At 36.6% G+C, this 14,303-nt stretch overlaps 1 protein-coding gene across 1 annotated transcript in view; it reads left to right on the top strand.

Annotated features, from left to right (window-relative positions):
• ANKRD10 (ankyrin repeat domain 10) overlaps window positions 1-13,074 on the top strand; it is a 34,244-nt gene extending 21,170 nt beyond the window's left edge. Inside the window, exons 4-6 of the mRNA XM_048950175.1 lie at window positions 4,622-4,857; window positions 8,442-8,537; window positions 11,421-13,074. Of these exons, the coding sequence (XP_048806132.1) occupies window positions 4,622-4,857; window positions 8,442-8,537; window positions 11,421-11,887 (799 nt within the window). The 3' untranslated portion in view covers window positions 11,888-13,074. The remainder of the gene's footprint in view (window positions 1-4,621; window positions 4,858-8,441; window positions 8,538-11,420) is intronic.
• The last annotated feature ends 1,229 nt before the right edge of the window (window positions 13,075-14,303 follow it).

Here is a 14,303-nt window from a genome sequence, read left to right as displayed (position 1 = left end):
TTCTGAAACTGTGAAAACTACACATGTCAATGTTTTACAGCTACGTAATTCGAATTGACTTGATTTTTTCAAGTAATCCTAGAAAGGGGGAGCATTCCATATAGAAACTGCTGAAACTGCCACAGGTGCTTCTCCGAAAACCTTACAGTTGTGGCATTGAATGTTCAGTATCGCTTCCTTTCTGCACACAAGGCATACTGTTGAGGTATTTGTTGCGGTGATTGGTTTTAATGCTAATCTAGGAATTCAGATATAGAATCTATAGATTTGCATGCTTTGCTTACCCTAATTTACGATTATCTACTTTATTTGTAAACTAACAATAGATAATTGAGATCAGTATTTTTAACAGATATTACATTGATATACAAAAACTGTGGTTTATTTCTTAGATTGTCGCATGGCATTAACAAAAACACAAGTAAGCTGGAGGTGATGTGATCACTATTTAAAAATTTTACGTTTAGCTTTTTCTACGTAATGAATGTTTTTTCAAAGAGATTTAATGTTGACTTTTATGGCAAACATTTGTTTTGGTTTTCAAGGTATGTGACATTATAAGTGGAAGATGGTGTATTTCAAGTAGTAAATATCAAAAATGCATTAAAATGTACTTGCTTTTTTCCTTCAATAAGTTTAACACATTTATATAGAACAACTTAGAATCAAGTTCTTTTTATGTCACTTCAGTATAATTCATAATTAAGTGCAAGAACAACAGGTCTTCATCTTTTCTTTCTACAGATCCTTCTAAGAGCAAGGCATTTTTAAATTATCTTGAAGTAAATCCTTCTTACAAAAAGGTGCACTTAAGCAATTCCAAGTTATTTTTTCTGTTTTTTTCTGTAGCTCATGATGATGGAATTATCTTCTGTATTTTCTGAGAGCTTGCCTCTGATTTTTCTCCTTCCTCTAGTGAGCTTCTCAAAACAACAACTGGGTTTGAATTGAGATAGTAAAAAAATCTTCCTAAACCAAAGCTGAATTGAAAGTTAATTTTACATTTCTATATTCCAGTCCTGTTTGGCCAGGGTAGTTGTTCCCTTGCTTTTGAAGAATGAATTAGGTATATGGTCAGCCTCTTCCTAAAATTTCAGTTTCAGTAGCATCGTCTTCATAGTTGCTTTGATATCGGTTGTGATGTCAACTGGAGGGAGAAAAGCAGATTAAAATGAGAGTCCCCTTCATGCCAAAATTAGTTTTGAAGACTGCCTTGAGGACATCAATTGATGGATGAAGAAGAATTGGTTTGTAAGAGTGTTTTCTTATTTGAGCACTGTGTAAGGTATGTGAATAAACATATATACGAAAGTCAGAGCTTTAACTCTTAATAGTGCATATTTTCAGCTCATTTATGAAATGCTTGTCGCTACAGAATAATTCAGTTGTTAAATGTAATCTGTCAAGGAACCTCAAGGTCACCTACTTCTCTGCATCCAGATTTCTTTCAATTTTTCTTGTGAATTTTTTTCTATTTGTAATAACTTTATAGTATGAAAAACTATCTTTCCAATTGTATTTTTCTTACTTTGCTTTGGAGTTAGCATCTCATTCTGTGCTTTGAGGTAAATAATATGTCCTTATTTCCAGTGCCTGGCTTTCAGCCCATAAAGAAGGTTGAGGGTAAATAACATCATACTTCTAATTTATCTGCCAGAATAAGAGTACAGATAGTGAATGAACTGCAAAGCAAAATGAAGGCTAAGTAATCTTAACAGGATAACAGGACTTATTTGTTTATTCAAGTTCATGAATTTCTTTGGAAATGGTGACATGCATGTGCCTTCTAAGTGTACAATGCATCAACTACGTAACAACCTACCAAAAGCTGCATTTGATCCTCAGTAAGGTATAGTCAGTTTTTTCTTATGTTTGTCAGCACTGCAACAGAATTGTGTTGGACATATTTCTGTGTGGAGTAAGTGCCAGTAAGTGGAATTATGTTTTCAGAGCTGTAGTTCTCACTGTTACTTTTTTGGAACATATCTGCTTTGATAGAAATTTGATAAACCTTTAGAAAATAATAGTACCAAGTCAGCAAATGCAATTTAGTAGATGACTAGTTGTGAAATGCACATAATGCACACAAGGCTTAGCCTGATTTTCTTTTCTTTAATATTACTTCTTCCATCCTTCCATACTTTCGTTGCTGGCAGCTGTTTTGTAAAATGATTTTGAAAAATACCAATCTATCTAGCTAGTTATTTCCTTGATCTTATTTTAGCTAGGTAGCCTAGTTTAAAGAGACCTGAAACAAAACTGTCCTCAGGTGCAGTATCTTCTTTTTCTTCTTCTTCAAAAAAACAGCCCTGCTAGGTTTTAAATAATGAGTAATAGAGAAATAGAGCTGTCACATTTGCGGCGTGATGAGAAGAAACAAAGGGATATCTTGCCTGAAGATTGAATATCAGATAGTATATTTTGAGTTTCTTTGAGCTTCAACCATTTCAAGGTTGGCGATAATCAGCTCAAAGCTAGAACTGAAGGGATTTTTAACTTATAAAAAATGGAGGATAGGAGGAAAAAAAGGTTTTTCAAGAAATAAAAATTTCGGAGGTATTCCATCTGTGCTGTCCAAAGCTGTTTTTTACTGCTTTTCTTTCACAGCCCCTCTTCATGTTACTTTAATACCCTTTATGTGTTCAAATTCTTCCCATAAGCAGCTGTGAGAAATGAAGCATTTCTTAAGAGACGTTCTAATAACTGAGGTAGTTGAAAACTTACTCCAATATAGTAATTACCTCTCTGAGTTTCCTTCTGATATTTTGACAGTGCAATCCACATCATATATACTATTCTTAATACCAAAATTAATCTTTGATTACTTTGATTTCCTTCTAATAATTTACATTATTAGAGTTTATAATCAAGGACCGGTATAGAGATGGATTGCATATAAGAAATGGAGCTCCTTATTGTGTCTTGTGTAGTCAGTGCAGGGAACAATTTCTATTCTCATTTCTATAATGAAATTTTTTTTCTCTTTTTTTCTTCTTATGTAGCAGATGGCCAGCAAGTTTCTAGTCATCTAGATCCTGTAATATCTCTTTATTTGATTTGTGTTGGTTTTTTTAATCACTGATTTCCTGACAGAAGGAGTTATTTTGAAAATTATAGGTTAAATTCAGATTTTTAAGAGAGAAAGTTCTAAGCTGTCAGAATCAAGAACGTTACATCCAGTGTGCTTCAGCCCATTCTAAAATATTCCTGTTTTTCTTCATGTATTAGGAACAAACTTTTTAGGATATGGGAAGGGGAGAGATCTGTAAAAAAATCTTAGTAGGTTCATTACATTATAAAATAGGTGAAACTTCAGATCACATCTCTTTCTTCTTTTTTTTTTTCTGGGAAACAAACCTTTCTCAAAATTTGGTTTATGCAGCCTTGCACACTTGTCTAAATTTATTTCAGTGCCTTTCAGGGGCCAGCAAATATAAAGTGGATTAGAAATAACTGAGCTATTGTTTTTGTTCAAAATGGTTACTTTTCAAGTTGATGTTCCTGAAGTTTTTGTTGCATTGTGTTATGTTTGTTTGCAACGTTCTAGGAAGAAAAGCTAAGCTTTGTTCTTTGTGCTCTTCACATGAGCTGAAATAAGTTGATTTCTGTTTCATATGAGTTTCAACAGAAGGATTAGGTCTTGTCAGTCTCTAAATTCTTATTCTGTGGCTAGTCTGTGTCTGTATTTTCAAGTAATGAACTTGTCTGAATTACTTACGGCCCAGATACAAATCCATTTTCTGTTGTATTGGAAAGGAGGAAAAAAAATTAGGAAAGATGTATTGTTGTTTTTAGCCCTCTTGTCACCACTTATTCACATTTCCTTATTCTTCTGTATTCTATGCACAGACATGTATGTTTGTTTAAATACAAGTGATAACTGCACTCTTTTTCAAATTAAACTTCATAAGTCTGTGTATCTTACCCGTTTTCATTTATAATATTCCTGATGCTTTGGAGTATTCAAATTCCGGTATCATTTCTCTTGTACATGGAGAAAGTCTTGATACAAATAAGAAAGCAAGTCCCAACACTTATGATGTCACACACTTTGAAATGAAAAACAAACCAGAAAAAAAAATCCTATAAGCAAAGCATAACTAAGTATAGCATCTTTGTCTTTTTTTTCTTTATGTGTGTATATTTTATTGTTACCTTAGAAACCAGAATGCCATGGACAATTGCCAAGTCGTGTTAAGTTTGTTTCAAGTATTTGATCTTTTACTCAAGATATAGATTACAAAATAAACTGCAGAAGATCATAGATGGTTAATTTCAAGGCTTTAATTAGTCTGAAGTTTATGTAAAAAGCCAGGTACTTCAGACTATTTTAGATTAAAGCATTTTGAGAAGTTTAAATAGGAAGATGCTTTTTTCTTAAAGCACATAGTATATTGATTTTATTTTAAAGTGTATTGTCTCCCAAATTTTGCTTAGAAGACAGATGTATGTGAGAAAAGTTAAGTTAGTTATAAACTATGATTGATAACTAATTTCTTAATGGAAATTTACTAAGTGTATGTTTTCTCTCATCGCCAGCAGATAGATAGTCAGTAAGGGCAGCAGCAGCAACAAGCTAGATTGATGAATGAGTGTAATTCAGTTTCTTTGTATTGTACAGCTTGAGAAATGCCAGTGGCCTGACAGCAGCAGACCTTGCACATACCCAGGGCTTCCAAGAATGTGCCCAGTTTCTCTTGAACCTCCAGAACTGTCATCTGAATCGTTACTATAGCAATGGCACCTTAAATGGGGGTCATCAGAATGCAGGTCCCAATCCATTCAGTGGTGGGACAAGTCGAAAGAGATCCTTTGAAGATGTGGAGTCTGCTGGAGTAAAGAAAGCTAGAACGGAAGGTGAGACCCTAGAGGTAAAAGGGATGGGGTGACACTGTTGCTGAGAGAGGAAAATAAACGTTTTAAAGCCTTTCAGAGTGGATGTCGAGTGTTATTCACAAACTCACTATCATATCTAAATTAAGCATTGATACAAGAAGCAGGTAAATACCGTTGTTCCATTCTTTGAAGAGTGTACACATGTCATACGATCTCAGTTCCCCCTGTCATCATCTTGACGTCTTCAGAAATTTCTGTTCCCAGAGAGTGCTGTAGTTACACGACACCAAGAATAACATGTAGAAGAGCAGAAGCTGAAATTAGCTCCTGCTTTCCTCGCTTTCTTCTCGTAATATTTTCACATAATATTTTAATCCACGAAGAAGCCCAGATGTTCTGATGATAGTTTTCCACTTTGGGATTCACTCATTCTGCAGAAATGGTTTACTAAGCAAGATGGATGAAATAAATTTGATACAGCAAGGTTTCTGAATTGGTATAGATCGTGTCTGTAACATGAAGTGAATGTACACTAAATATCCAGGATCCCTTTCCAAGGGGAACTGTTAGATTATACAAGAATGTCAGGTGGGAATGAATCTGAGGGATTCATATTCAGTCCAGTGCAATGAGGATGCTGCTTCTTTCTCTGCCAGCAATGTTAGGATAATACCTTGAAGATATTTTTGGTGGCTATATGAAGAAATCTTTTTCAAATCTTAAATAACTGCATGAATAACATGAGAGAATATCCTGTTGCCTTGCTGTGGACATTCTGTTAAACTCATACTGAAGAGAAATTGAGCATTCTGTACTCAAACCTCCTTTGTTCCTGTACCAGCAATGGAATAGGGACTCTATAGACCATCGCTGAAGACATCTTCATGAAACTGTGTTTTGTTCTAATAAGCATGGTTTACAGTGAGCCAGAAAAACATGGGCTTAACTGGTGCTTAACTGCAGGGAGTGAGAGTGGAAATGAGACCAAAGCAACATTTTAAAATCTGATAAGAATAAAATAAATAACAACAACATTGTCACTCCGTAGCATTTGCTTTAGTACTTACTGTCCAGCCACCATTTCAGTTCTCCTGGGATTGGAGGCATTAACGTGTTTACTCTGAAGCTAAACATGTCTAAGATATGCCACTTGATCTAGTTGTTCCAAGCTAAATAAATTCCTGATGGGGAAGAGCGCCTATTCAATTAAATGGAAGGTGATGTGTCAAGGAATAAAGTCTCTAAGTAGTTGCTTGGATTGAGAAAATGCAGTACACAGTTGGACGTAACTGCTGAGGAATGACGTTTTCAGTGCGTTCATGTTCTGGTATGAGAAGACGTTGCTTGAAGTCAGAGATACACACCTTTGGTCTTGAAGAGCTATTCCTTCTGGATATTCATAACCAGCAAGCTCTTTCGTTTCAGAAAATGATTCTAATGTAGTCAGTAGGTAGCATTTCCCCAAAATCTGCAGGAGTGGCACTGGGCCATCTATGATATGTTGCCATGAAATAGCAATATCTGCATTATCTTTCAACATAAGGAGTTGGAGTAATGGGTAAGTCAGATGAAGCAAACAAGTACAATATGTTCAAATGAACGAGGTCTCCTAGCCAATTACCAAGATACTAGGGAAGCAATCAGAATAGGTATTTTTTTGAGGTTTTACTACCAGTGTGACTTTTAACACCTTTGCAAACAAGGTAAAAACTCTGCTGCCTTTGCTTGAAGATTTTTAGAGCAATTAAGAGATGCATCCAAAACTCGCAGTTTCTGATGCAGTGTCTGCCTTCAAAGACATCAACATCAGTAATATCACAGTAATATAAAAAGCCTGTTGGGAATGAGTCACCTTTCTTGAGGCACCTTGTAAACAACAAAGGTGAGTAATGAGGAGTCATCAGTATGTCTTTGGGCTTAGCTAGCCTTTAAAAAAAAAAAAGGAGCAAATTCAGGCAGATTTGCCTTTAGCATTGCCATTTATTTGCACATGGGATTCCAGATATCCAGAGAGTGCAGGCAGTTATGACCAGATTACAGCAATTGAGAAAAGCTTACACAGTGCCTTAGCATGGTATACACAATTTACAATGAGATTGTAAGCAGTGGAGTAGGGGAAAGTACTGAAACAGGCTTCATATTATTCCATTTGTCCTGGAATAGCTAGACTGGAGAGGAGATGAACTTTATGTACACGATTTTGGTTTTTTGCACACAAATCTGCTATTGGGCACATAGTATTAAAAAAGCCTTCAGCCTCAAACTTATGCAATGCTGATACAAGATGCTCTGTGACTGGTGGAAGCAAATGCAATACTAGAACAAGCTCCAGAAGCTGAACAAATGTACATTCGTAGCTCTGTTGCAAGTCTGCGTTCAGAATGCACACTGAATCATTTCCACTTTTAACTTGGGAATATCGGCTGAATTTTATGTCAGTTCTTCTGAAGTAAGTTCCAGAAATCTCTCTCTTTGATTCCTGGGGCGGTTGGGTCACACAGTGAAATGCAGATGATTTGTGCCAGGCCAGTCGATCACTTGTGTGCTTGTTGCAGTCCTCATCCATCTAGCCCGTGGCCTTTGGCAGACTGGCTTTTGCACTGTGCTGTACAAGCTCAACACAGTTTGCTGCATGCAGGAGGTGCTCAGCTGCATGTCATGGCATTTGACATGGCTGCTGTTGGGTTATCTTTGTGGGAGGAAGATGGGGAGGATTGATGAGTGGGTGCACCCTTGCATATGCCAGCATGAATCTGCACACCATATTCATCTAGATATCCAGAGAAAATGTCTTTCTTCCTGGTCTGGGTGATATGAATCTCACTTCTCTAAGAACTCTGGTCTCCTTTAAGACCTGTGTTAACTCTGGAGCCCTGAAACACACTGGCAGTTGCTTAAAGTTCATTAAAAGCAAGTCGTTTACTAAGGTTTCCCTTGTGCCAAAGGTAATGCAAAAAGACTTGGAGTCTACTGAAGTAGGCCTCTATATTGTGGTGTGTGCAGAGTATAGAAAAGTGTGACAGCAAAAAAAAAACAGTGCAGGGTCTGTTGGGCTCATACTGAAGGGGTGCACTGGAGGGTGCTGATAAGAGGTAGCGTAGTCACACCCTTTTTGCTTGTTAAAGCATTTCCCACATCTCGACACTTCTTGGCTTTTATCAAGAGAAATCTATGTTCAGTTCTTGGATGGTCGCTGGAACATCTCACGAGCAGGACATGAGTTAATAGGAGAGCAAAGGGGGAACATTCGTAACTGACACTGAATGCTCTCTGGGATGGAGTCTGCTTATATCCACAGGGCATGCTATCTGGGCAACCTAAATTACTCTTCAGTCAACTTACACCTAGTAATTGCTTGATACATAGGTGCAAAGTCTGATAAGTACGGTGGTAATTCTGCATTTTTGAGGATAGTAATGAAAGTGCAGCTACACACCTTTTGCTTATTCCACATGTGTTATCTCAAACGTCAGAAGCTTTCACACGTGAACAATTTAGATTTGTATGTAAAAAGCTTTTGTTTTAATAGCGAAAGTACTCATCTGTTTGTTGGCTGAGTTTTCAAGTGTGCACCAGTGACTAAGCGAACCTCTTTTTTTAATCAGCTTACAGCTTTGATGGCTTAATACCAATGATGAATGGAGGAGTTGAGGACGATGCTGACAATATGCACGTTGACAGAGAGTTTGCTGTTGTATCAGGTGGGAGTGGACAGTTTCCTGTTAACTACAACAACATTCAAATGGTCGAAGACACCAAACAACAGGAGAGTAGTTCTGTTGGACCAAAAGAAATTGAAATATACACTGTTTCTGCAATGCAAACGCCTTGTCATTGCAAGAACCAATACGCATTTTATTTTTAAGACTTAATCCTTTACTTTTGCACATGATGACTAGTCTTGAAAACTGTTGTATTGTAACACCCAGCACCATGGGGTTCTAGTAGGTGTCTAAAATTAGCTGTTTCATGCAATATATTGTAATGGTGACAGAGAAGGTTTAATAGCAGTTCTCAGATGAACAGAAATCCACAGTGGCTGTTTCACTTCTAACCTGAGGCTTGTATTACGTTGTGCCTTGCTTTTAGTTGCCTATGATTTCAGGTTAACGGAAACTCGGAAGTAATGTAAATGATTCACTTTGTTTCCATTACATAGTTTTACTTGCTGATAAGACTTGATAGGGAAACATATCATAGTGCTTATATGGCTTTGAAAATAATATGTTACAACTAAACTGTACTCAGCATAGTTTAACAAATGCTATAAAGAATAGTCTAGACTACATGATGTGTTCAAAATTTGTTCAGACAATATAAGCACAGGATCTTGCTATGGACAAATTTGTGGGTTTTAGTGGAAAAAAACCAAAACAAAACTGGATACTGATGTTCGTAAACTAGTTTGGAACTAAATTTGGAGCTGCAGTATCGGAAAGCTGTTTGGACTTCGTACATTGATCCTCACGGAACAGTCATAATATTAGTGGTATTAGTGGATATTAACAGTGGGTTTTTTTCAGGGCTGCTCAATCAGATGCTTTTTGATAACCCCAGGGTGTGCATAGAGCTTTGATAAAACCTGTTTGGGGTCAGCTTATCCATGCACTTTGTAGGTAAAGCATGGAGTTACTACGATAGTGCATTATTATAATGAGAAATGAATATCTTACCTTAATTTGTTCTGTGATTAAAATGTTTATGCTTTGTACCACAAATCAGATTTGCCAAAGGGAATGATAACGGACAGATATTTTAATATATTAGAAATGAATATATATACATATATATGCAGTCAGTTCTTAAAAAGTAGATTATGATATTTTCCAGTGATAATTACTAAGTGTTCTTATTTATGGAAAAATGATTGTCATTCATAAATACTCTCTATTACTATAGGTGCTAATCTTTAATGCGTAGTAACGTTCTATAATTATCACTAGAATTATTCATCACCTACTTTTGCATATTAACTATGGGTAGCGCCACTTTTATTAAATTTGACTTGGCAAAGCCAGCCTATGAGGATTTATTTTTAAACAGTTAAAAATTTCACACTTTTCAGTTAATAAACACTATCTGAAATTCTTTCTGTGCGTTTTCATCACTGAAATATTAGCTTTGGTGTCTCGATGGGTTTGGGTGGGTTTTTTTTTTCCATTTGCAGTAAGAATTTGTTGTTAGTGAGTTCTGTTGACGTCATGAAGGGAATGAAAGAGGAAACTCCGGTTAGTATACACAGTGAGGTTCAAAATTAACACATTTCTTGGCTTTGTGTGTCGGTGTATCCATATTGCAAAACATATCCATGCAATGGACCAATAGCCAAAGCTTCTGGTTCTTCCTTGTCAAACAGTGGTACTCGTGTCACTTAAACAGGAACCCAGTTGTTTTTAAATGCAGAAAATTACCAGCAGGCAGACTAACTTACTGGCTCGATTTGGAAATGCAACTTCAATGCAGTCCTGTTTTGCACGTAGGTTTATGCATTTATGTGTTCACAAACATATGTGCATATATCCAAGAACAACAACGGGACATAAAATCTTTAAATGTAGATGTATAGACCTGTAGTTTCTACACTCGCCTCACTATTCTTTACCAATACAGATATAAATTTTAGATGTCCTTTACCTGCAGGCATTTTAAGGCAGAGTGTATTCTGCTAGTTGTTGAGCTAGTACTTTTGAGTACCACTGCCAAAAAAAAAATGCATTTCAGAAATGCTGATGAAATTCTGTTGATGGAAATAATAATGATTGTACTGAACTACTAAATCCAACAGAAGTTGCTTTAAAACAGTTGTCTATTTTTTTGCATGCACACGTTTAGAATTTTGTTCCCTACTATTAATCTTTTTTTTTTAGTCTTCTGTGCACTCTGCTGTTGCTGTTGTATGGCCTTTTGCATGGCCTTTTGCATGTGGATTGTACAGGTGTTATTATAAACTCATTAATATAAACCTCACTATCTCATCTAGCAAGCTGCTAGATGAGTTGAAGAACTTTCTAAATAAAAGCACTTTGACACATTTTATATTAGCATCCCAGCATAACATTTCTCTATTCGACCTACTTCAGTGTATTCTGTGCTGGAAGAGTGACCACTGAACAGAAAGAAAGGAGTCACAGACTAATTACTACAGAAAATAATATTTTTAAAAAGGCAACTCTTCACCCTGTCACAGATATTCCATTATTGCATATTTACGATCTTAGAACCCAAGGGGGCATTACAGTGAAGATGGAAGGATGTCTTATTCCACTTTTCAAACTGCTGTTCCAGAATGCAGCCTGCTACACTTACAGAAAATAATTTCTGAAAAACTCACGATGTCTTTGAAAGATTAATACAAATATAATTGAATGTAGGTAAGATAGTTGCATTTTTGACATTACAATCCATGCCTCAATCCAGCTCCCACGAACACGAACTGCGTATCCTGTTACCGATAAGGAAAGGGCAGGCTTATTGGCACAGTTGTGTGTGGAAACATTCTAAAAATCAGTGGAGTGTAGTGGAGACGTTTTGATGTATTTCGGTTTATTCTTAATTTTTGGTGACAGGTGTATTTCTTAATGCAGATATGAATAGCAGTAGCTCCATATTGAATGCACTGACAAATGGATGTGCCATCAATGGACATTTGGATTTCACCGCCGCACAACAGCTCAGTGGGATGGATGCCAGGCAAGAGGAATGTTTAACATTAACACCTACTGGAATAATTCCTGGAGTAACTTCTCCCGGTAGGCATCGAATTCATACCAGTAATGGCACCGAGGAGCCAGAAAAGGCCATGAATAATCCCACTGATATGTGTGGATCTCTCCATCTGAATGGAAGCCCAAGTAGCTGCGTTTCTAACCGCCCCTCGTGGGTGGAAGACCCTGGAGATACTTTGCACTATGGACACTACCACGGGTTTGGGGATACTGCTGAAAGCATCCCTGAACTTAGTAGTGTCGTTGAGCATTCCAATTCTGTTAAAGTTGAACAGAGGTACGACAATACTGTCTTAGGCACAATGTATTTGTACCATGGCTCCTAGATCAACGACCTTTATACCACGCGCATATTGAAATTGCTACCAAATGAATCTGGGGGCACAGAATCTTCACATAGCATTACATTTGAAAATTGCAACTTACTGCTATTTTTACACTTTGTTTATATAAAAGGTAAACCTTTCATTTGACAGCCTTATACAGTAGTTTTAGTTTGTTGCATGTATGGGGCTTGTTTAGTGATGAAGTAGGTGCTGTTATGATGGAATGGTTATTTTCATTTTTTATGGAATGTTCCGGTTTTGTATTTTTTTATTTCTAAGCTTGTGAACACTATCTTTCTCCTTCTCTCTTTTTAGAGCTGTTTTCCCTTTTATTAAAACTATGTTTAAATGAATTTTGTGAAGAAAATGTTACATATGTGCATCACTTAGAAGTAAAGATTTTCCTTTTCCATATCTTCTGCTGAAGCTATGGTAGTAATATCAATGCCAACTATCACTATGCAAGGTTGAAAAGTGGCAATCTTATGGAGCTTCTCTGACTTTATAGTTTGTACGTTTGTTCAGTATGATTAGGTGTTCATCTTCACATTTTTGAGCAAGTTGTTTAAAAATGCAGAGGCAAAATTTGGGAAAGTTAATGTTTCACTTTGCTATAGCATAGAAGTGCTTTCTGTTGTTGGGCTCTTGGCATTATAGAGTGGGAAGGTGGGTTGCCTTTGTGCAGTCAGGTTGTGCCTCAGGTTAGCTCTGAATTTGTGGCATTTTCCTTTTGCTTCTCTTCTTTATATGTATGCTTGATATTTTACCATAGCTCACAGACCGGAGGCATGTTGGCACTGTTCTGCTTTGTATGCAGTTTAAAATTACTGTTACTTGTTATAGAGTTTGGCAAGTCAAAATATTTGAGTTTGACCGTCTTGGATATACATCTATTGTCCTTTTTTTAACATACGCTTTGAAAATGTAATGTTGTGTATTCTGGGCTATGCTCATAGATATACGTTGTATTTAAAGCTTAATACATAAATCAAAACTCATATAAGTGCACTATATAAGCACTAATAATATAAGTTGCTGCTTTGTGATATGATAAATGAAGAGTGGGAAGAATATGGTAAATGAGATAAGCCCTCTGAATTGTGTTGATTATTTTTTCTGTTGTTTTGTTTAAAAAGGGACCTTTACCATTTGGATTCAAAAAATAAACATATTACATTGTATCTGAATGTTCTGTTTAGACATGATATTTTTACTGGATGCTTGAACATGTCCTTAATAGCTTTTAAACCACGTTCCTCCATAGTCTTTCTCAGAGCAACTGTAGAACTTGATAATTTTGTCAGTATGTGGAAGCAGATGGGGCCAGCTGAGTCAGTTGTCCTTGAATCACAGAATCGCACACTAGATAAACTGGGTTTAAAGGTTCTATCAGCCCTGAACTCCAAAAACAGGTTGCAAGTACTGTCTGTCTGATCATGGAAATTGTGCTCACCTTTGAACTTCTCTGCTTAAAATGATACAGACTGCAGAGAAATCAATATTGTAAATACACTGTAAATGGTTTCCTATCTACATATAATATACCTGCGGTGTATTCAGATGGAGAGCTGCATTCTCACTGAGCTGCACTGGCAGCTGCACACTCATTCTGCACGTTGTTGGCCAGTCCAGTGAAACTCCTCAGTGCCTTCTGGGGACAAACAAGGCAATTAAGGAAAGGTGACTCTCACCTGAGGCACTCTTTCTGGCATGCACATAACTTGCATGTGCTTGAATAACTGCATCCAGGCTCTGTTCTGCCACAATTTGATTTGTTTATGTGGTGCCCAGAGGCATGCGCCATTGCCATCATACTAACACAACAACAATATTGTTTTTGTATATGCAGAGCTTGCTGCACGCATGTGCTTTCTTATGCTTCTCAAATAAATCGGAGCATCACTAAGTTACAGTAAATATGTTATCAGAAGTATTTGGCTATAACCTGATTCCTAAAGGATTTTTTCTTTGGGTTATCAACAAAATTTGCACGTGTCCATTTACATTACAATTTTAGGTACGGAATTCTAACACAGCAAGATTTATAGTCTGTAAAGCAAGATCTTCAAAAATGCATACACTTTGGTTTTATTCAATTGCTTTTCACATCTCTTACCTAAAAATGCTTCGGAAGACACTGAATTTCAAATTCAAAGAGAAAACTGAACATTTTATGTTAAAAAGCACTTCTTGTGATTCCATTTGAGTGTTCAGCCACACACTAGTAGAGATTTCAAGGTGTTCATCTCTTGCCAGGCACAATGGAAACAAAGTACTACATTCTAATTCAGTGTAGAAGATCAATGAAGGCATGACTTAGACATACTGTGTGAGTTTGCTAGGTGCCTCCCATTAATGGTGACAGGTCAAAGGGCAGAAGTCTGTGGTAGAAAACATCTCAGACAAAGGCTGAGAT

The sequence above is a fragment of the Lagopus muta genome, chromosome 1, assembly GCF_023343835.1.
Source record: "Lagopus muta isolate bLagMut1 chromosome 1, bLagMut1 primary, whole genome shotgun sequence".
NCBI classification, from domain to species: Eukaryota; Metazoa; Chordata; class Aves; order Galliformes; family Phasianidae; genus Lagopus; species Lagopus muta.
This window is presented reverse-complemented; position numbering and strand designations above follow the sequence as displayed.